General features: G+C 32.3%; 1 protein-coding gene across 1 annotated transcript in view; it reads left to right on the top strand.

Annotated features, from left to right (window-relative positions):
- LOC145312401 (uncharacterized) overlaps positions 1-20,575 on the top strand; it is a 46,224-nt gene extending 25,649 nt beyond the window's left edge. The window contains exons 10-14 of the mRNA XM_080151638.1: positions 8,463-8,548; positions 12,460-12,525; positions 15,670-15,728; positions 18,544-18,629; positions 19,161-20,575. Of these exons, the coding sequence (XP_080007764.1) occupies positions 8,463-8,548; positions 12,460-12,525; positions 15,670-15,728; positions 18,544-18,629; positions 19,161-19,257 (394 nt within the window). The 3' untranslated portion in view covers positions 19,258-20,575. The remainder of the gene's footprint in view (positions 1-8,462; positions 8,549-12,459; positions 12,526-15,669; positions 15,729-18,543; positions 18,630-19,160) is intronic.
- Positions 20,576-22,953: the final 2,378 nt, after the last annotated feature.

Here is a 22,953-nt window from a genome sequence, read left to right as displayed (position 1 = left end):
CTAATAATTAGTTTTTAGTGTATTAATAACGAGGTCAAAAAGATCTAAAAAGGGAATAGTAGCTTTTGCAATATCGCGTAAATTTGTAAGCAAGCTTTCAGTCAAATGCGCTTATTAAGTCTAACTCTTCTTAATGTTGACCAAACGTATAGTATAATTACCCGCATATTTAAAAAAAAGTTTGACCTAATACACGCATTTGACTGGAATCTCACAACTTTACGCAATATTGCGAAAGCTACTATTCCCTTTTTCATAATTTGTTAGCCGGCTTTTTATTTTCCCTTGAAATAGGAAGTTGTAATTTTCTATAATTTCAAATTTAATTTTAAATTTTGGTTAGCTTAATTTTGTTGTTTCATCTATTTCTCTTTTTTATGCAAAGCTTCTCTATAATTGTAATCTTTTGTCTGCCTAAAAATTGTGATTGTTTCCCTTGTAAACCGTGATGGATTATCTTGGCATAAAATCTAAATGTTCACAATATATACTATCCTATTATATAAAGTAGTAAGATTTTTTTGTCTGTAGCAAAGGACCTCGCTAACCGCTGAACCGATCTGGTTCTCCTTTACAGTATAGCTTTTTAAAGGTCCTGAAATGGTTTATGCTATTCTATTTTGATAAATAAGTCTTGGTATGGTTTTAGGCTATTATTCTGCCTCTTAATATCCCTTCAAATATAAGGGCGCAGCCGCTAGTACTATTATAGAAAATAGTATTATTTTTTGTCTGTAGCGAAGGATTTCGCTAACTGCTCAACCGTTATGGTTCTCCTTTTGATATGTCCTGGGAAGTTTTACAAGTATCTTGGAGATGGGTACCACAAACCTCCGGAGATAAATCGCCCCTGGAATAAAATCCCCCAATTTTTTTCTATAAAACAAAAATTGAAAGTTGGGTTGACACACCTTAACTGCCACTAGTTAACAAATAATGTAGGTACATAATTGGATGATGACATTCTTGTTTTTATGTTCAAATGTACTAGACAGTTGAGTTACATAAATTATTCTTAACATCAAAACAAAAATTTAAATACATAATATTAATTTATTTTATCTAAATGGATATAAAAAAACTTAAAAGATATATAGCGTATTTTGTGCAGAGTAGAGAAATAAAATTTCCATAAGAAGTGCAGCTTTAAAGTTGTTAAAAATTGAGATATTATTATTTCATAGTAAAAACAATATTTTCCATTATCCAAATTATTAAAGGGAAGGACAAAATCCTCCTTTGGATAGGAAAAAAAAATTTTAACACCTCATAAATAATAATCACAAAAACTATAATGATTCAAAGGAATAGTAGCTTTCGCAAAATTCAGTAAAGTAAGATTATAGTCAAAATGTTTTTAAAAATGCGTTTAATCATAAATGTGTTTGGTCAACATTAAAAACAGTTAGACTTTATTAGGGCATTTGACTGGAATACGTAATATTGTGAAAGCTACTATTTCCTTTATAAACAATCTTTGATAGATCGGACGAACGTAATACTGAAGAACACACTTAATAGCTTAATTTTGAAGTGGCTACGAGTGTAATAAGAATGCATCGTAACAAATCTAACCTTTGGCATAAACTGAAAAGATTTCCAAGGTTTAATGGCCACCCTTGAACAATAAGATTTTACTGATTAGCTTTCCTACTACCACTTTTGGTAAGGTACTTTAATGGATTCATGTGAACGTGTAGTGGCGTTGGTTGTCATGTTCACATGCATAGGGATGAGGTACATCCATAGAATGACAAATAATGGTTTAGGTATAATAGATCCAATGTTTCTGATAGTTAGATACACAATTGGATTACCACCGATAAGGTTCTCTTCTACTGCTGGTTAGATACTTGAATGAATTACTATTGATAACGATACCGATAGTTGGTTTTTAATGGATGACTACTGATAAGGTTTAAAATTTTATTGGCAATTCGCTGTAACCAAAATACTTTAAACGAGAAAAAACATAAAATCTACCAAAACACAGTTATCCATCCTAGTATCAAACTGACTACTGTGGCTGCATATCTTTTCTATTCAACTTCCTCTATACCTAACAAATCTTATGCACTCTTTCTTTCTCTGAATACAGGGTGATCCAGATATATCCTGTGATATAGACATGTTTTGCGATTTTTATCTTGTAAAAATCTAGGTAAGTTGTATTATTTAGTTTATCTTAGTAAGTATCTGGACAAAGTGTCTCAAAAATCAGCCACGGGACGTCATACAAATGAGGGAGATGAGAGGAGTAATAGGAAACCCTTAAAAGAGATGGTTAATCCCTCATTTTTATGACGCCACGTGGCTGATTTTTGGAGACATTGCCTAGTTACTTGTGAAAATATTGCCTTTGTGTTTCCCTTTAAGGTACTAGATTGAGATGAAAGTTAGGAACTAGCTTCCATAAAAGAATACCGAGACAAAATATATTTGGTAAACCGAACATTAAAATGCTTTCTACAATATTAAAAAATAGTGTACAAAATACTTGGATTTTTTCAAAATCTACTCCACATTTTTACCTTTTTTTTAAAAATATCAAAAAAAGCCCTCAATTTTGACGTCATTGTAGTTTTCAAAGGATTAATTTACCATTTACGAGGAACATACAACTGTTAAGCAGAATTGAAAGTAGAAAGGTTTTTTCTATGCCATTTGTAGCACACCCTTTTTTGAGATCACCCTGTACGTTCCTGGACCTTTTTGTGGTTTTCATTGAGTTGAAATGGTGCTTGCCCAGCTAAAATTAAACCCTTTCAAAATCACTTTTCTTGCCGGATCATCTAAATGAGAAGAAATTCTTTTCAAAGATTGTGTATGCGGTGCAGCAGGATATAGGGTCAGCCAGGAAAGAAGGAGGCATTGGATTGTTTACTACACTAGTTTTATAATTACGTTTTCTTATTTGTTTGCTTGGCAACCTTGGGGACTTTTATTAAATTTTGATTGGTTGGTTCAATAAGTTCAGTGTCAAAAGGTTTTAACCACAAATTGTAATTAAATAAATTTGGGGACTTTTATTGAATTTTGATTGGTTGGTTCACGCCACTGTTTTCCAGAGAGAAAGGGGACAATGGGCTATTTATTGCACTAGTCCACAAAGTTTTATAATTTATAATTTTCTCATTAGTTGGCTTAACAACCTTGGATATTTTAATCATTTATCGGCCATTATCTTATCCCCTTAGATCCCTGAGTTCAACGTGCATATGTAAATTTACCTGGATTTTTGCATTGCATTGTATGTACAGTAGATAGATTTGTTTCGGGGATAAAGGCAGACATTAAGAGTGTCATTTTTTTTCGCAATATTATGTTAATTTAGGTCCAGACAAATGCGCTTCTTAGGTCAAACTGTTCTTTTTATTTTATTATACTATGCATTTGGTCAAAATTTGGTACAGTTTGATATAATAAGCGCATTTGACTGGAAGCTTACACCTAACTTTACGGAATATTGCGACAAAAATGACGCTCTTTATCAGTGTTACATATTATAAAACCCAGAGATCTAAAGGGATAAGACAATGACCGATAAATTGATGTACATCCCAAATGATGATACACAAAATTAATAAGAAAACGTCATTATAGAACTTTGGGGACTAGTGTAATGAAGAGTTCAATGTCCCAACCTAGACACACCAATTTATCTTGTACTGACAATATGTTAAAGGAAAGTAGTGATGCTGTAAGTATTGGTGCAAAAAATGGGGACGAATTTCAAATTGATTTGACGGGGCTGATTTTTTTACGTCACAAGTGAAGGGAAAGAAAAGGGAAGGGGGAAAGAAACCCCCTAGAAAAGAGATGGGGTTTTCACTTGCCCCGTCAAATCAATTTGAAATTCGCCCCTCATTTTTTATACTTACAGCATCGAAAGTAGTCATCACTGATATATTACCAATCTGTAATATTATGTGCTATGATATAATTGCAACAAAAAGTTTATTATGGGGAAATAAACAATTAGAAACCCAAATTTTCTTGGCCATTTTTAAATTGTGTACATTTCAATTAGAGCAATTTGTAAAATTTTCTTTTATCGACCTTTAAATCTGTGATTGATACCCAAATAGATGGATAGATAAAGATTGGATTAGTAAGATGGAGAAATTAGATTAGATTTTTGCATTGTTTGTACATAATACATCTAGCATTAAAGATTAGGATAATTTGTAATGCTCAATTTTAAGATTTTCCTTTTTACCCTGCTTTTTACAAAATCTTCTGTTAGGTTTTAATCAAAGAAATTGTTGAATATACTGCAAAAATTACTTGATTTAAATCCTTATTATTTGTTTTTATTATAGTACTAATTGTTGCGCCCCTAGATTATGGAACGACGGATATATCAGAAATAAATAGCCTAAAACTACTCTAAGACAAATATAAATTACCCATTCAGACCAACCATGTCCGAGATTTTCAGCTACAGACGAAAAAAACCTTAGTAACCCTATCATATAGGAGCTCTGCATTAAAGGGGTAGAGAAGGCAAAAAATATACTATAAAATGCCAAGACTTAAATCTGAAAATAGCTCACAGCCATCTCGGGATCAAAGTGAAACTTTTTAATTTGAAGAACTCAATCGGTTCAGTAATTCACTAAATCTAAAGATACAGACAAAAATCTTTACTTCTTTATATAATAGTATTATTATACCTATTTATTATAATTTATTCTTTCCGGGTTACACACTTATGGTTATAATTATCTTTGATATTTATGTAATCTAACCCATACACTCAGGGATCTAAAGGGATAAGACAATGGCCGATAAATTGATTTACCTCCTCAATATACCCATTCTGAAGTATAATTATTGGTTGAAACGTTTGGAAACTCAACTTAATAAACTTTTCAATTAAAATTCAATAAAAGTACGCTAAGTTGTTGAGCCAACAAATAAGAAAACGTTATTTTAAAACTTTGAGGACTAGTGTAATAAACAGCCCAATGTTCCATCCCTCCTTAAATGCACTTGACACCAATATTATCCTCATATTATTGTCTCATTCCCATAGTTCATGTTAAATTACATAACAAAAGCTGTCTAACGTAGCCTTAATTTTAAGTGTAATATTAAGAAATAAATCATCTTCTAAACCCATATATTGTATATTACTATTCTTTTCCTGTGTTCATATCCTTCCACTTATATCACATCCATATTCTGTTGTTTTAATCACAAAATGACTTTATAGATATGTAACAGATTTGGCTGAAGGAATAAGTCAATGGCCGATAAGTTGATGTACATTCCAAATGATGACACACAAAATAACCCCTTTGAGGATAAAATGAGTGATTGAAATGTTGAACTTTTAACTTAACAAAAAAAATAAAAAATTCAGTAAAAATACCCAAAGTTGTTGAGTCAACGAATAAGAATAAAACTTTGGGGACTAGTGATGTGACACTTGTATTTAAGCGGAAAATGATGCACACCTCATATCCAGCCTGCTTTGTCATTATTTACAAAACTTTTGCTCCAACTTCTTGGCAATACAATGGAAGAAATGGTTGAAATGTTAGTTTTATTTGTCATGTTAACAGCCCAATCGTATAGGGAAGGAAATCTAAATTTTTAATAGCGGAACGCTTAGCTCTTTTTGATAATTTAGACATGTTAGAATTCTCCAATCGATTTTAAACTTTGCATGATGATTCGTATAATAGTTAGATACGATTTAGGAAAGCATAGAAATTAAAATGTAAATATTTCCTTAAACAGTATCATGTATTTTAGCTTGTCCTGCCATATTAGAGCATGTTTAATGATATGGACTTTAAACCATTGACAATTATTTAATATTAGAATTTTAAAATTTCTATTGCATATAGATATTGTAAGAATGATTTTAAAATGTTCAATATTAAACTAGTTAATCTGTTGTATTTTGGCTAATACCTAATGTTAATATCCCAACACTAAATTAACAAAATTAGGTAGTTTAGAAATATGATACTGTAAAATATAAAGGTTAAGATATATAAGTTTTCCGGAATTTTAAAGTTAGGGGGAGATTTGAAATCTGTATCAAATTTTAAGGATTTTTTATAAAATTCGTTTTTTTGTATAGTTCTTTATCTAAAAGAGGAAATGCATTTTAAGTTAATTAATTTTGACCAATAGGATAGGTGGATTTTAAACTACCTGCGCTCTAATTGGTTGAATGATGTACGCCATCCAAACAGAGCGCAGATTTTTTAAATCCACCAATCACAGGTGCCAAAATTAATTAACTTAAATTGCATTTTCGCTTTTAGATAAAGAATTATAGAAAAAACGAATTTTATATAAAATCCTCAAAATTTGATGCAGATTTCAAATCTCCCCCTAACTTAAAAATTTCATAAAACTTATATATCTTAATAAAGGTAGAATAAAATGTTACAGCTTTACAGAAAAGCAGTAAAAATCATAATTATGTTTTTTTTATTTCATACTTTTCATCATTTAGGTTTCAAAAAAAATTCTTATGCACTTTGTATGTTTGTAACAGTATTTTTTATCATTTAAAAAAGGCTTAAGTTTTTATGATAATAAATCTTGTTTCTTTTTTTTATTTTATATCAGTAAAAGTTTAATAAAAAATAACCCAGATTTTTACTGTAATGCAAATGAGAAGGTGTTTTACTGCCTTTTAAAATTCTAGATTATAATCATGCTAAACAAAATTTTGCTATTATAAACCCAGACTCATATCCTACTTGTAAACTTACCAGACGAAAATATATTTATGTTTTGTTACAAATTGTATAAAATAATGAGTATTTTCCTTCTTTAAATGTTATGCTTTACAAACAATAATAATGGCTTCGCCTCTACCACATCTAGGGCAGGAAGGTTCCAAACACATATTTTAAACACCCCAAATGATGATACACAAAATAACTTTTTCTGTAGATTAAAATTCTTGGTTTAACGTTAAACATTTAACTTAATTAACCAACCAATCAAAATTCACTAAAGTCCCCAAAGTTCCTAAGCTAACAAAAAAGGAAACGTTATTATAAAACTTTGAGGGCCAGTGTAATAAACAGCCCATTGTACCCTCTCTTTTTCTGGTTCCAAACACATATTCTCGATACAGCTTAGCTATTTTTCATCAAACATAACAATTTTAGCTATTGTATAAACTTTAAAATTTACATGTATAAATGCAATATTTAAAAATATGCAATTTTTATTCCAAATCTTACATTATAATCAGGGATCGGAAGCCTCACGTAAGCCGCGCATAAGCCTCAGTTTTAAACCTGCTTGTGAGCAGAAAAAAAAAATTTAAGAAAGAAGGATTGTCTGCTAAAGAGCCGTTTTATACATCCAGCTGAATTTTATAGTGATAAAATCACGATTTCACTGAGGCTTACACGCGGCTTACGTGAGGCTTCCGATCCCTGATTATAATATGCTTTATATTATTCTTAATGGCTTATTGCAGAGAGGAAACGTTGGTATTTAATTGCACAATAGTTTACAGGGTGTCGAGCTTAAAATTGTCAAAATTAGTGAATTATAGGGTGTTCCAATAAATACCTATGCATTTTTGATCATGAAAGAAAACGAAGTAGCGGGTTTCGTCTTATTTTCACAGTAGCTTTTGATAGGTTAATTAAGGTTAGGTAAATATTAACAATTGCCCCGCATGGTTAGAGCCCCCGCAGGAGCTAGAAAGCTATTGTGAAAATACGTTACACCCACTACTTCGTATTCTTTCCATGATCATGTTTTTTAAAAGACTCCTAACTCATATAATAGATTTAAATCTATCTAATATATTGAAAATGGAGTTGACAGCCTAATCGTGGCCGTTTTATAAAAAGTCCTAAAATTGTACAAGAAAAGAAAACGTTAAAATATGTATATAGTTATAAATTTATTATGCCAACAAGCTCTTGTTTCATAATAATCCAACAAGAGGCTTTCAAATCCATTAAATTTTTCCAAAAAAATAGCTTCAATGTCAAGCAAATAAAAGATTAAAATTTGCTACCCTGTATATCTATGCATATTGCATTAAACTACCACATTTATGTATGTTTAACCACAGGACTTAAATAATCAGAAATCTATTTCTGTCCTGTAACCCATAACGAATATATTATAATAGTTATTTATCGCATCGTACTATAAACAGCTTTCCACGGATATAAAATTGTACAATTATTAGATATAACGAGTTTTTTGTTTAGCCCCAAAATGCCGAAGGCACGTAAAAACTGGTTTTAATATTATAATTGTACATTTTTATAATTGTAGAAAACTGGGTATAATACGATACGGTACATGATTTTTCAGTGTGGCTGAGAACTGGTTCTTATCCACCAGACATTCGCCCAAAGCAGATCGAGATAAGAAATAATAGAATTACTTGAATGGGTGTTTTATGATACTTTGTATCGCTTTTTACAAAAGAAAAACTGATTTGATTTTTTTTTCAGAAGCCGCGAGTACCTGAGCAGAGCTGCTTCTTCCAGAAGCTGTTCTTTAGCAGCTTTCATCAGCTCCATACCTTTGTTCCTTATAGGTAAGCTCTAGTTCTAGTACAGCTGTTCTTTAGCAGCTTTCATCAGCTCCATACCTTTGTTCCTTATAGGTAAGATTTATTTCTCGCCTGGGATCTAAAGGGATAAGACAGTGGCCGATAAATTGACATACATTCCCATTTAATTGAAGCTGCAACAAATGTTATGCTAAAGTCAAGCTGTATCTAATCTATGTAGAATAACAACATCCTTATTTTGTACAAAAAACAAATCATAAACATAAACATATGTATTTGGGCATTAAAATTTAAACAAAGTCATAAAATCAAAAAATACAATTAAAATTACTATAACCATAAACAATCTAAATCCTAATAAGTTCTGCCCGGGTAACCATAACTAACATTGCAAAAAAGAAATTATTGAGACTGAATAGATCCCTAGTTGTATAGTGCATGGTTTTAAGATGCATTAAACTGTCCTACTTTCTTAGAAATTTATTCCATATATTTTCATTATCAATCTGTACATATGTAGAGTAAGATTGATATATCAGGGATGTACAGGAATATGGTAGTTTAAATAAATATTCATCCAAAATATCTATTGATTAATTGTCTTTCGGCAGTTACTCGTTTCAAAGCAATGATACCAACTTTATTAGTGCCAAGTTTCTTGGGGGAGGGGTGAGGTAGGTGTAGATTTTATTTGTAAGTTTTTAAGTTTAGGTTTGGATACAGGGTAGCCCTCAGGGTTACAGCCCCCACTAGGGTTAGATATAAAAAAAATGACAAAATTATGGGGTTTTGGTTTCTATGTTTGTTGGGCACTTTGAGGTAAAGCACCGAAGTAACTCTCATGAGACGACTGTTTTGTTTGGAAGCTTAGAGTAAAACACTAGAGGGAGAAATGGTTTAATAACTGTATCTGCCCATCGCATCAACCTTGTGCAACCTTTCTATTGGGTCATTGAAAATCAACCACTGGTGTCGCTTATATTAACACAGCCAAGTAATAATTTAGAAGCAGACGAAAGAGGTCTTTGAAAAGGTAGTTTTCTGTATATACATCTAAACTATAGATCTGTTTTTAGATGCCTAGCCTGGTCATTGAATAGAGTAATGATTTGCACATGTTTATCAAATCTCTGTTTCAATTTAACTATCTTATCTTAGCAGGATTAGTTGTCATTATTAACGTATCTAGTATTAAGCGGTTTCTTCCTGACTAGAGCAAGATATTCACTCGACAACCAGAATCATAATTGTGGAGAAGCAGCTTTTAGTGTTTAATCTAAAATGACCAATGATAGGGCAGTATACACTTTAATTGACCAATGGCCCATCATCGTCCATTTGTACTGTATGACGTCATTTTTTATTACACAATGTACGCTGCTTCATTTTGGAGAGAGATTATTGTATCCTCCATGGTCCTTTCCCTGTTGTCCTGAATTGATTTATTCGAATATTGCCTAGACGTCTATGCGCGTAAATTGCTTTGATGTACATGCAGTCTACCAGAGAAAATCATAGAAAATTAAATATTGGATTATGGAAACGAAATAGCAGGACCCGTCTTAATTTCACAGCTTTTGGTAAAAGTAAGGCAAAGTTTAATGATTGCTCCGTAGGGTTAGTGCCCCCTTAGAAATTAGAAAATTAAGAAAAGGAAATATACTACATTTGTGTTATGGCAATAAGGTTTTATGATACATGCCTTTGTATGTCTTTATCAATAGATCTTGGTTACCGCTGAACCATTTGAGTTTGGAAGTCCTTAGCTTAAAATTAGATATTTGAATAAGCTGGTGAGGTTAGCTTTTTAGGCGCAGCCTTTAGCCTTTCTAAATGCAGACGATTGTCCCAGATAATGAACGATAAGTTTCCTTAAAAACGAATGAGTTAGATAAATTAATTTTTAGTACACTGATCAATGACAATGCATTTGTTTAAATACTTAACGTAAGCAAGCAAAAGGGACTTGTAGACTAAATAAATAATTATTTTTCTATGTTAGACATAAACTGAATATGAGTATAAGTGTATGTAAGGTGAACATATTTAAACATTTAAATATATTCATGTGTGAAATTTAGTGATCATACATTCTTACTTGGATTAAAAAGACCTAAAGAAAAAAAGATAAAAGTTTCATTTTTACTGATTTAATCAAGATCAGCTGTTTACCAAAAAAAATATTTCGCCCCCAGATGGTATTGCTTTTTGTAATTTCTCTTAGGAGGGTGGTGGTAGCCTCCAACAAAATAATTATAGTTACCCTGTAAAGAAGAACCATATCGGTTTAGCGGTTAGCGAGATCCTTCGATACAAACAGACAGAAAGACTAAGATCCTGTTACTTTTACATAAAGATAACATATTTAACATGTTATTTTCTACATGCACTGCTAACCTAAATTCTCGGATCAGACTGCAATTTTATTTCAGCATATTCTTCATTTTGTTTAAAATTTATAGTCTCAAAATATACTTATATAGACCAATTGTTTTATTTTATTGATTTAAGATAGGACAACTTTTTGCATAAATAGCGCAGCAACTCAGAGAGAGAGAGGTGACAATAGGCTGTTTAATACACTAGTCCCCAAAGTTTTGTAATAATATTTTCTTATTGGTTGGCTTAACAACTTTGGGGACTAATCTACAGAAGGGTTAATTTTGTGTAATCATGTGGGATGTACATTGTACATCAATTAATCGGGAATTGTCTTATCGATCCCTTTATATCCCTTACAGCACGTGTAAGATAAGTGTAAGAAAATAACAGTAAACTATAGTAGAATTATAATAGGAAAAAAGCGTATTTGTGCTGGGAACTAAAGTATTAGACAATTGCCGAAAATTTATATATTTACCGAATGAAAATACACAAAATTACCCCTTCTGTTGATTGACGAACATACCTTAATAGCAAAGTGTTGCTACGTTCCACTTAAAACTGCATTGCTGACGTTCATATTCTTTTAATATATCATGTAATAGGGTCATAGACATATATTATAATAAACCTTTATAATAGTCTGTCATTGGTGATCAATGTATAAGGACGTCCAAGCTTTTTAGTTTTTGGGGATGAAAAATCTAGATCGAAGGTGGTAGGGGTAAAAAGGCCCTTAAATTTTTTGGCAAACAATGTACCTATATTATAAAACAAAACATAATGGCAAAACCTTTTTTCGTGAGGGTGTTCAGGTTTTTTGGGGTGCTATTTCTCCTCCCAAAATAAACCATCTCCCTCCCTGTCACTGTTCCACTAAATTAGTTTAATTCCGTTTATGATTAGTTCATTCTTATCTTAGGATAACAAAAACAAAATATTCCCTGTTCTAATGTTTTTAAAAATTTTTCTGAATAATAAATTAACTGCATGAGGTTTTTGTTATCGAATGATAAATTATTATAAAATTAGTACCTGTGCTTGCAAAATAAAGTATTTGGAAAACAAAATTTAAAATGTACCTTTTCTACAATTTATTCTTTTAAGTTGATTCATTGCAATATTTTACACTGTTACCAGTTTGTAATTTACTCATTTTTGTGATTTTATAAAGATGGAAATATGGTATATTAACTCTTTATTTTCATTTTTGGCAACTGAATTTATGTTCTCATACCGTTTGTCAACCCATGATTTTTTGTGCTTCGTTACTTATCGTTATTGTCATCCTTCTTACTAGGAATTTTTAAGTCTAACATTGCACCTTACCCAGAGAGAGAAAGGACAATGGGCTTTTTATTACATCTGTCCCCAAAGTTTTTTAATAAATTTTTCTTATTCGTTATTAACAACTTTTGGGAGTCCAAACGTTTCAACCAATAATTATTATCTAAGGGGTAATTTTGTGCTATTTCGTTTGGGATGTACATCAATTTATTGGCCATGGTCTTATCCCTTTAGATCCCTGAATAATTTATTTATTATAATTTCAGGAATTGTGTTATTTATATTTTTGAACTACAGCAAGACTCCCGCCATTGTGTCTTCCATTATAATAGGTAACATTTCATACATTTTAAAAGTTGAACAAGGATGATTACGATTAAATGTAGCGATGTCTGAGGTTAGTTTCCCCATTTAGAGTAAGAAGATAGTTGCATGAAGTGCATTTAACAACTTTGATCGCAAGCATAATACTATCTAACATATTTTGTATTAAATAAATAGCAGGCACCACCAAAATAGTCAGCATGCTGTTTTTGTGAAATCAGGACAAATATATAGGTTGCATATATCCAAAAAAAATATGATTTTAAAGCCTTGATATTTTTAAAACTACCTGGTAGAAAATTTAAATTCTTTCAAATTTATGTCCTAAAGATGTAGTTTAAACTAATGAACAGAAAAAAATATGCAGTTTACTAAATTACTTCGTGCATCTACAAGTAAAACACCTGTCATATGAAGTAGTATTTTATATTCTTTATTATCAGACGCTTTTTAATAAAAATTATCACTTTTGTAAATTGTAGAAATTAGAGAAATAAAATAATTATGAAAACAATTTATTAAGTTTAAAATTTTATTTTAAAATGTTTTGTTGCTTTTTAATTATCTATTTAACCTACTTACTTACCCAATAAGTAGATTTAACTGAAAAAAAATTACTTTTTTAATCAAAATTACTGAAGAAAGTTAATATGAACAAAGTTTCAAAGAAAATAGGGCAATATCCTTTCAATGGAACACTCAACACCCCCCCCCCCCCCTAGATATACCACACTTTTCTGGGATCTTGCTGAGTCAAGTATCAACTGTTGGGAATATCAAAGGATGACTCCATGCAAAATTTGAGCCGGATCCGGCCAAAACCGGCCGTGAATTTTATGAAAAACCGGTTTTTTCCGGTTTTTAGGGGGTATCTGTAAATCGATTCAGCTGGAGCAAAACCGGTTAGAGGTACAAAAAATTTTACTTCACATGAAATTTAGCCAATGCAAATGCCTACAAAAAAGTACTTCATCATCAACTTGATTGGACAACTCTTTCCCCTCCTAAATGTCCATTAAAACCTCGGAAACGGCAAAAATCGCCAAAAATCAAGCCTTCGGCGGCAAATAATGGCTAAACGGTCAGCCGGAGGCGAATGAAACATAAATAAAGAAATGTCTGCCTCAATTAGTTGTTCAACATCAAAGAGATGCTTCAAGTCTCTAAAACGACTCCTTCCCCTCCGTTAAGGGGAAAAACTGAAAAAACGTGATTTTCAAAAGTATGCCCACTTCGTGGGTGTGGGGGGCACTGAACCCGTCACCCCAGGGTCACCAAATATAAAGTCTAGGCGGCCCACAATGCTGAATTTTCACCAAGTGAAAGTCTTGTGTCATTATCTCTTATGAGAAAAAAGTTATTAATTAATTAAAATTTCAAATTGTGATTTTTTGATGGATTTCTTTGATGAAATGACAGGCCGGTCAATTTTTAGGCCATTTTTTGCGGTTTTTGGGCCGTCACGCCCAAACGGTTTGAGATAATCTCACGTGACCTTTTGCCCAAGCTAAGTCTGGTTATTTGTGAGGTCTAGGAAAAAAACAGACTTACGCAAAAGATTATAATTTTAATCTTTACACAGAAAAATGGCACGAGGTGATGGTTTGAGGGGGCAAAATGAGCCGACCAGCGATTTTTGACGGCCCGCAGCGACGTCGTGCTTCATCCAATCCGGGATTTTTTTTTCTTAGACCTTACAAATAACCAGGCTTAGGTTGGGCAAAAGGTCCCGTGAGATTATCTCAAACCGATTGGGCGTGGTGGGCCGATAACAGCAAAAAATGGCCTAAAAATTGACCAGCCTGTCATTTCATCAAAGAAATCCATCAAAAAATCACAATTTGAAATTTTAATTAATTAATAACTTTTTTCTCATAAGAGATAATGACACAAGACTTTCACTTGGTGAAAATTCAGCATTGTGGGCCGCCTAGACTTTATATTTGGTGACCCTGGGGTGACGGGTTCAGTGCCCCCCACACCCACGAAGTGGGCATACTTTTGAAAATCACGTTTTTTCAGTTTTTCCCCTTAAAGGAGGGGAAGGAGTCGTTTTAGAGACTTGAAGCATCTCTTTGATGTTGAACAACTTTCGGATCCGGCTCAAATTTTGCATGGAGTCATCCTTTGATATTCCCAACAGTTGATACTTGACTCAGCAAGATCCCAGAAAAGTGTGGTATATCTACCCCCCCCCCCCCATTGTTTTGGATATAAAGAAAAAAATTTGTAAAGCGATAAAGACAAAAATAAAACTTTGATTTTAAAAAATAAGATTTGTATATATTACATCATAGCCGTTTTTCATCTGTTAGACATTCTGTCGGGGGGTTTAAATAAGGAAAGGGCCAGGGAGGGGCATAAAATGGACCACTAGGCAATTCAAGGGATATTAGTTTTTAGACTTGTTAGAAACACAACAGTTTGGAAGTAAAGTATTTGAAATTAAAATCTAATTTTTGTGAATCAAAATTGTTGAAGTAAACCAATCTCTTCATAGATATGACTAGCGGCTTCGCCCCTAGCCTTTAGGGGCTTTGCAACCACCAGATTTTAAATTAACTGCCTAAAAAAATTTGGGGGTGTCACACGCCCCAAGAAAATAGCCTAAAACCACCAAAGGACCAGTAGAAGAGTAGAATCCGATCAGTTCAGTGGTTACCGAGATCTTATGGGACGGACAGACAGACAGACATCGTTCTACTTTATATTATAGATATTTTGTTTGAGTACTGGAAACGTTACTTCATTTAAGTTAAGATAACTTGTCCCCTACCTTCTCGAATTTTAAGTCTTTCTATTGGTCAGTTTTTACGTTTTGCTCAAATATAATTTAAAAATAAGTATATTTTAGACATTGTTCAATCACACGAATATTTGTCTAGTATTTCTTTTAAACCGATTAATATCCGCTGGATTAAACTGGTTTTAAGCCATACTGAAATATCATGTGTTGCATCGTATTAATCCAGTTGTTTAAGAAGATAAAAATGTATGTAATTGTACACTGACAGTCATAAGATTAAAATCAGTTTTTTTCAGCCTGTGCCTTCGGTATCTCGGGACTAGAAAACTGGTCTCAATCTTTTTATATCCGCGGAAAGCTGTTTATATTACGATGCGGTAAATAACTGATATTGTTTTGATTTTAGGGTGTGGAATTTTGATATGTGGTGGAGCAGTTGTTCATAATGTTTTTGTTTGTCAACAGGTAATTACATATAATAATTTATGGATACATTATTTTATAAATAAATTGAAAACAAGGATGACAATATCCATAAGTAGCGAAGCTCAAAAGTTATGGATGGATATCCTGAAAAAATGAACTATAGTGCAGTTTCATAAAAAAAAACATTAACTAAAAAAATCACGAAACTTTATAACGTGAAAATCAAGGAATCGACGTAGCACCTCAACCAATAAACAAATCTTAATGAAACTTTGTGGGGATATGCTGATTGTGAACTTATTTAATTCCTAAAAATATCAGTCTATCTTATAATAAGAGTAAAGAAAATCACGAAAACTAAAAAATCTAGGAATCTATCTAGCATCCTAATTAATTGAGGAATCTTATTAAAACTTGGTGAAAATATGAAGAATGTTGACATATTTAACCCCTGAAAATTTATAGGAGCCTAGAAAATCACGTTTTACCCTTTCTGTCTCGAACAGACGTACGGACATTTCGAATTATAGAGTAGAGTACCAAATATAACCTAACCAAACCTGAAATAAAGAAATAAACAAACAAATGCAAAGTTACCCCTCTTATTTTCAATCTATTTCAAATTAAAGTTGGGGATAAATAAAAAATCTGGTAATATCCTCTTAGAAATATTTTTTCAATTTAGAAAATTTTTATACCCCCCCCCCCCCCAAAAAAAAAAAAAAAAACATAACTATGAACTCTGGCCGCGGCACTCGACACCCTTGCCTACCTAGCCGCAGCGCTCGGATCCCTAGCTTAAAACCTAACCTAACCTAAAACAGTTGTTCTGTCGGGGGGGGGGGGGGGGGGAGGTTGGGTATAAAAATTTTCAAAATTGAAAAAAATAAGAGGAGAACGCTAAAAATCTTTATCCATAGTCATTAGATCTTAAAGATAATGAAATCGACGTTTTTATGGTTTTTATTGCCATTATCACCTTTAGATGTGAAAATACTTGCATAAAGTGTGTTACATTTGTTTTTTTAACCTTTAAAAATATTTTGGTATAAAATGTTTAGTATAGGTATATAAGTTTGAATTATCAGAAGGAACAACGTTTCTGAAAGTGTATTCTTATGGGAGAAAGTGTGTGTGTGTGTGAGTGGCTTTGCTTAAAAAGCAACATCCTTTTTTAACAATCTCATCATCTAGAGGCTCCGTGTTAAAAGTGGTTAAGTAAATAGCCTGAAACCATCATATAATCCTAAATAGAGAACCCAATTGGCTCAGCAGTTATTGAGATCTTAAGCTTCATACAAAATACCCTTGCTACTTAATATAATAAGATGTATAAACAGTCATCTTACCTAACTTACTTAAAACAGTGACATTGGATCGTAAAGATCTTATAAATGATTTTATATAATTTGCATGTACAACCCAAATTTGTTGAAATAGAACAAGGCCTTTTTTTCAATGGCGTGGCTGCATTAAAGTGCCTTTGAATAAGAGTCATCTAAACAAAGTGTTCATGTATTTCTACCAATTTTTAGAAATACATTTAGTCTGGGCAATTTTTTATCACATAAGTAGAAAAAAGCTTGAATTGTTTTTATCTTTTTAATGGTCTTGGAGACTTCTAAGATTGCGGTCTTAGGATCATGGAAAGAAACGAAGTAGTTTTGTCGTATTTTCACAGTAGCTTTTGATAGGTTATTTTAGGTTAGGTTAGATAAATATTAATGATTGTCACGCAGGGTTAACAAAAATAGGTCCCGCAGTGTGAGATAGGAGAAAGGCTACTGTAAAAATACGACGAAATGGGCTACTTCGTTTTTTTCCCATGATTAAAGTCTTATGGTAACACTGTATTCATTTTTGGGTTACTTAGCCGTTTTAAGCTAAAAAGAAACAAAAAAACATTTTTCACTAATTTTTTAGTACAAAATTAATGAATCCTATTATATAAGATAGTAAGCTTTTTTTCTCTGTAGCGTAGGGTCTCATTAACCGAAACAGTTCTCCTTTATAGTAAATCTTCTTTTAGGTCCAGGGAAGGTTTGCAACTATTTTGAGGGAGGGTATCTCCAACCTTCCGAAAAAATGACCCCTCCCCAAGAAAGAAAAAAAATATTTAACCTTTTTCTTTTTAAATGTAAAATGAAAATTGGGGTACAACCCCCCCCCCCCCCCCCAACTTAATTAAGTGTCCCTTGAGTCTTCTAAGGGCGTAGTTGCTAGTTTGTATATAAAAAAAACTTGATTGAATAATTATTATTCATATTTGTGTGAACACTCCAAAACAATTCTCTCCCTCTCTCTCTATTGTCCAAAAATAGTTTTATGGAAAAAGTTGTTTGCACCAGAATAATGCAATGCTTGCATGAAACAGCAGACTTAAAAAATTAGCTAACAACGGTGATTTTCATATTATTCAGAAAATTTATGGTGTTCTGATTATAGTTGGTTCTTTCTAGTTTGGAAAAAGATTAATCATGGGGAAAAGTCGACCCCCTCCCCCCCCCCCCAACCCATTTTCAATTTGAGTTTTAAAAATATTTTTTTTGTCGGGTTGGAGGTAATTTTTATTGGGAGACTAGAGATGCCCTTCCCCAAAATAGTTTAGAACCTTTGCTGGACCTATATGAAGCTTCACTGTGAATCAAAACGATATCAGTTCATCGGATACCGAGATCCTTCGCTACAGACAAAAAAGCTTAATACTTATAGAATGTTCTTGTAGTTGATGTTCTACAAAAGGACATATTGGTCCTTGTTTCATATTAAAAATTAGCATTAAACTAAAAAGAAAAAAAAAATATTAAGTATTTTTGTAGAAGCATGAATAATGCATTTTTATGTTTTATTGCAGGAGAAAAGTGTAGTTCGTAGTTCTGGTGATAGATCCATTGTTCAGACAAATGGAAAGGACAGACAAACTGATACACAATATCTTAGGCATTACTAATGGACAATTAATCCCTTTTTTGCTTCGTGTCTACATAAAAAGGTATATATTTACCTGAGAAAAAAAAACACTTTTTATGTATTTTTTAGCATTTAGCACAGTTTTGAACATATATTTTAGATGTATGTCATTATTGTTTCAATCATTTTTTTAGAACTTTTTTGGATATTTATAATATAGTTTTTAAAAGAATTAGAATAGTTATTTCTCGTATCGTATTATAAACAGCTTTCTGCAGATTAAACCCAGTTTTTTTAGCCCCGAGATGCCGAGGGCACAGGCTAAAAAACTTGTTTTAATTTTATGATTGTACATTTTTATAATTTTAGAAAATTAGATATAAAACGATGCTAAACATACTTTTCCAGTATGTCTGAGAACTGGTTCTAATCAACCGGATATTAATCGGTTTCGAAGCCAGACAAGAAAAAAAATTTACAGTTGTTCAATTGAAGATTTGTATTTCCTTTCTCTTACATATAACCTATAATAAACTTGTCCTTAGTAAGCTTTATGTGTAGTCACATAACTTTGCCACACGCCACACTAGACCTCAGCTCTAGCGGACTCAATGGAACAATTACTGCTAGAAACCTGGAGCTTTCTACCCTGGTCTAACTAGATACTTAGTGATTTTAGTTTTTTAGTGTTAAAATTATCTAAAATTGATGAATTTTGCATGGTTTTATAGACGATAGTCCATGGATACGAAAATAAAATTATAGGTTTTGTTCGTTGTTGGCCCTAGCAATCAAGTTTTCTTTTGCAATCGTTTCCGTGGACAATTTCTATAAAACCGTGGAAAACATGCTTTTTCTCCACGACTTGGAACCGCTTTTTCCCAGAAGAAAAATAGCGGATTCTATGCCGTAATGAAAGGAAACTTTGAAGCTTTTTAGTTACCCTGTGCTTTGTATAGTATAATATCTGATCTAGTAAAAAATACGAAAAAAGGTTTTTTTACCATTTTTAAAGGCTTAGCGGCGAAACTAAATGACGAAAGGCCTTCGATAAGCATAAGTAGGCTAAGGTGACATCCGTCATTTTAATTTAATGGTCAGTGTCGTTCCAAGACGCAAGTAGGCCTTGTTCTGTCTTTCTATTGCAACAACAGAGAACTTTTAATAAATTGGTTGGTTTATAAAGTTAATTGTCAAAATATTTCAACCACTTATTGCAATCTACAGAAGGGATGATTTTGTGTATTAACATTGAGATGTATTGTCGTATCCCTTTAGATCCCTGAAATGTGCCGAAAGCCTATACAAAAAAGTTAAAAATTTCCGTATTTGCTACAAGATCTTAAAACTCTTCTAAATCTTTTCTATATATAAATTGTTATTTTCTTGTACATATCACAACTAAATCAAAATTTATATCAATATTGTAATCAAATATATTTCTATTATGTGCTAAATTCATTTGCATTTTAGATATTAAATTTCAGGGACAGCTCTCTGAAATGTATAGCATGAATTTAATGATCAACCATTTTCTTTTCTTAATTGCATAATTTCTATTTCTTACTGTAAGATAAACATATAATTTTATTTAGGGCTCGGCAGCCGTCTGTAAGCCTTAGTGAAACCACCTTTTTAACAATTTTAAAAATCAGTTTTTCAAAAGAATATTAAAATTTCCAAACGGGTTTAAATTTAACGAGCGTCTGCCGAGCCTTGCTTTGAAATTTATTTATATTGTATTTTGCCATTTTTAATTGTGATAACTTTACTAAGCATCAACCAATTTGCTTTTCATTTAGAATTCCATTTATTAAATTTCTTAAAAACTCAACAAAACAGCAGCTAAAAATTGTATTCAACGAGAACGAAAAGACAACGATATTTGTAATCATGTTAAAATTTTGTAAGACAAAATTAAATTTTGTATCAATACTTATTTATATAGTTTTGTTAAATAAATTGCTATTTATAAAGGTTCAACTTTTTTCTAGCAAGGCTATGTTATAACTAGTGTATGTTAGTAGCAACAAAAGGGATAAGACAATTGCCGATAAATTGATGTACATTCCCAAAGATGATGATATATAAAATTAACCTTCTGTAGATTACAATTATTGGTTGAAACGTCTGGACACTCAACTTATTGAACCAACTAATCAAAATTCAAAAAAGTCCCCAATGTTCATAAGCAAACGAATAAGATAACGTTATTACAATTTATGGACTTGTGTGATAAGCAGTCCAGTGTCCCCTCCCTCCCTCGCATGTGGGTTGGCTGAACGGATTAAAATTTAATTTAAAACACCTTCGTCCTCTCGTCTGCGACTTGTCTTTCTTGCCTGCAAAGGAGCTTTCCGTGAAAATATTTTTTTTTTCGTATGGCTGAGAACCGGTCCTAATCCAACGGATATGAATCGGTTTCGAATGAATACGAAAAATAAAATTACAGACATAATGTGATTTTCTATTGTAATAATAGTTCTTTTAAGTAGCGCAGTGTCTCTATGATTAGGGTAAATCCGTCTTAAATTAAATAGAATATTTAATCAATTATTGTATATACCCCTCTATGAAAATAATTTTCCTTGTTTTAACTGGGTGAAAAATATGGTTGGAATTTTTGCACTTAAAATTGTTTTGTGCGATATTTCTTGTGAGAAAATAATTTCCTGGCAATAGTTTTTTTTTGTTTGAAAAGATTGTAGATGTACAAAAGTACAAAGAATATGTTCACTGTTAGCGTGGGAGGAAAACGAAGCAGCGGGTTTCGTCGTATTTTTGTAGTACAGAGCGGTAGCTGCGGCCCTGCACTGACGCTCGTTCTAAATAGAGCGAGGGTGTTTACGGAGGGGATCGCGCCGAAAAGGAGAACTAGAATGTTGTCGTCAGTTTAAAACATTTATTCATACTAAAGAAAAGGCACAAAAAAATCAATAAAACAAGGATGACAACATCCATAAAAGCGAAGCTCTGAAACGTTAGGAAAAACGAACATTAACACTTGTATAATGTCAGAACTGAATAATCAGAATGCGAATGTATAAGAGTCAAAGCAAAATTGTAAGTAAATTTGTTGAAAAACTGCTTGATACAGGATAATAATTATGGACATACTTACATTTTAGGACTTGATTATAGAGTTGCTTCGCTTATAATATTGTACTTTGTTGTCCCAGGAATCAGTATACTAAAAACGAGACCAATCGGATAATTAGGTCACATACAAATTTGTTGTTAAAAATGTAAAAAAAATCAACATGTTTAAAATTGACGTACGGACATTCTGGTAATGATTATAGAGTTGCTACGCTTTCTAAATCGTACCTAACTACTAAAGGAATCACAATGCAAAATTTGAAATCGATAGGACAATTCTAACATGTCTAAATTAACGAAAAAAGCTATCCGTGACGGACGGACCGACCCTTATTATAGAAAATCTTCGCTTTTAAAAACATATACGGATATAATAAGGGGCGCAGCCCAGAAGGGTTGGGGGTCATCCAAGTGGAGGGGAGACTCTCTAAAACCGCCGGTAGATAACAGTAGGCAGGTGAATCTTTGGCTAATTTTTGGTGGGTAAATTATCGAGGCTTTTCAGGGGTCACGTTTACGGGAGATTAAGGACAGCTTAATATTCTTATCATTAGGGAAAATATGCGGTGTTGGGTCTGTTCCTCCTTTCCCCATTAGTATATTTTACAGTAGCTTTGATTTAGGTTAGGTAAATGTTAATGATAGCCCCGCAGGGTTAGCAAATTTTCCCTAAAGGGTTATAGATCCCAGTAACGGCTAAAAATAAGAGAAAAGCTACTGTAAAAATACTACGAAACCCGCTACTTCGTTTTCTTCCATTATTCAAATAAAGATCTTAGCCTTTTGTTGTAATACGAGCACTAAAGTTTAACAGGATGTTAAGCAAAATACATTGAACTTGCACAGTACACATTTTATTTATTCAAACAAAGAATCAGGGATCTAAAGAAATAAGACAATGGACGATGAATTGAAGCACATCCCCAATGATGATACAAAAATTCAACATTACTTTAGCTTACAATTAGTGGTTGAAACATTTGGACACTCAACTTAATAATCAAACCAATCAAAAATCAATAGAAGTTCCCAAAGCTGTTTAGCCAATAATAAGTAATGTTAGTATAAAACTTTCGGGACTAGTGTAATAAACAGTCTAGTGTCCCCTCCCTCCCTGGGAAGGATGAACTTTTACCATTATTTTTATAAAACTTTTTGAAAATATATTTTTCTGAAATTCCAAAACTTCTTAATTACATAATACTGTTTAAGTAAATACTTACATTTTTGGGACTTGATTATAGAGATGCTTCGC

The sequence above is a fragment of the Acartia tonsa genome, chromosome 2 (genome assembly GCF_053477335.1).
Source record: "Acartia tonsa isolate MP-2025a chromosome 2, ASM5347733v1, whole genome shotgun sequence".
NCBI classification, from domain to species: Eukaryota; Metazoa; Arthropoda; class Copepoda; order Calanoida; family Acartiidae; genus Acartia; species Acartia tonsa.
The sequence above is the reverse complement of the archived record's forward strand: the minus strand, read 5'-3'. Positions and strand labels throughout refer to the sequence as shown.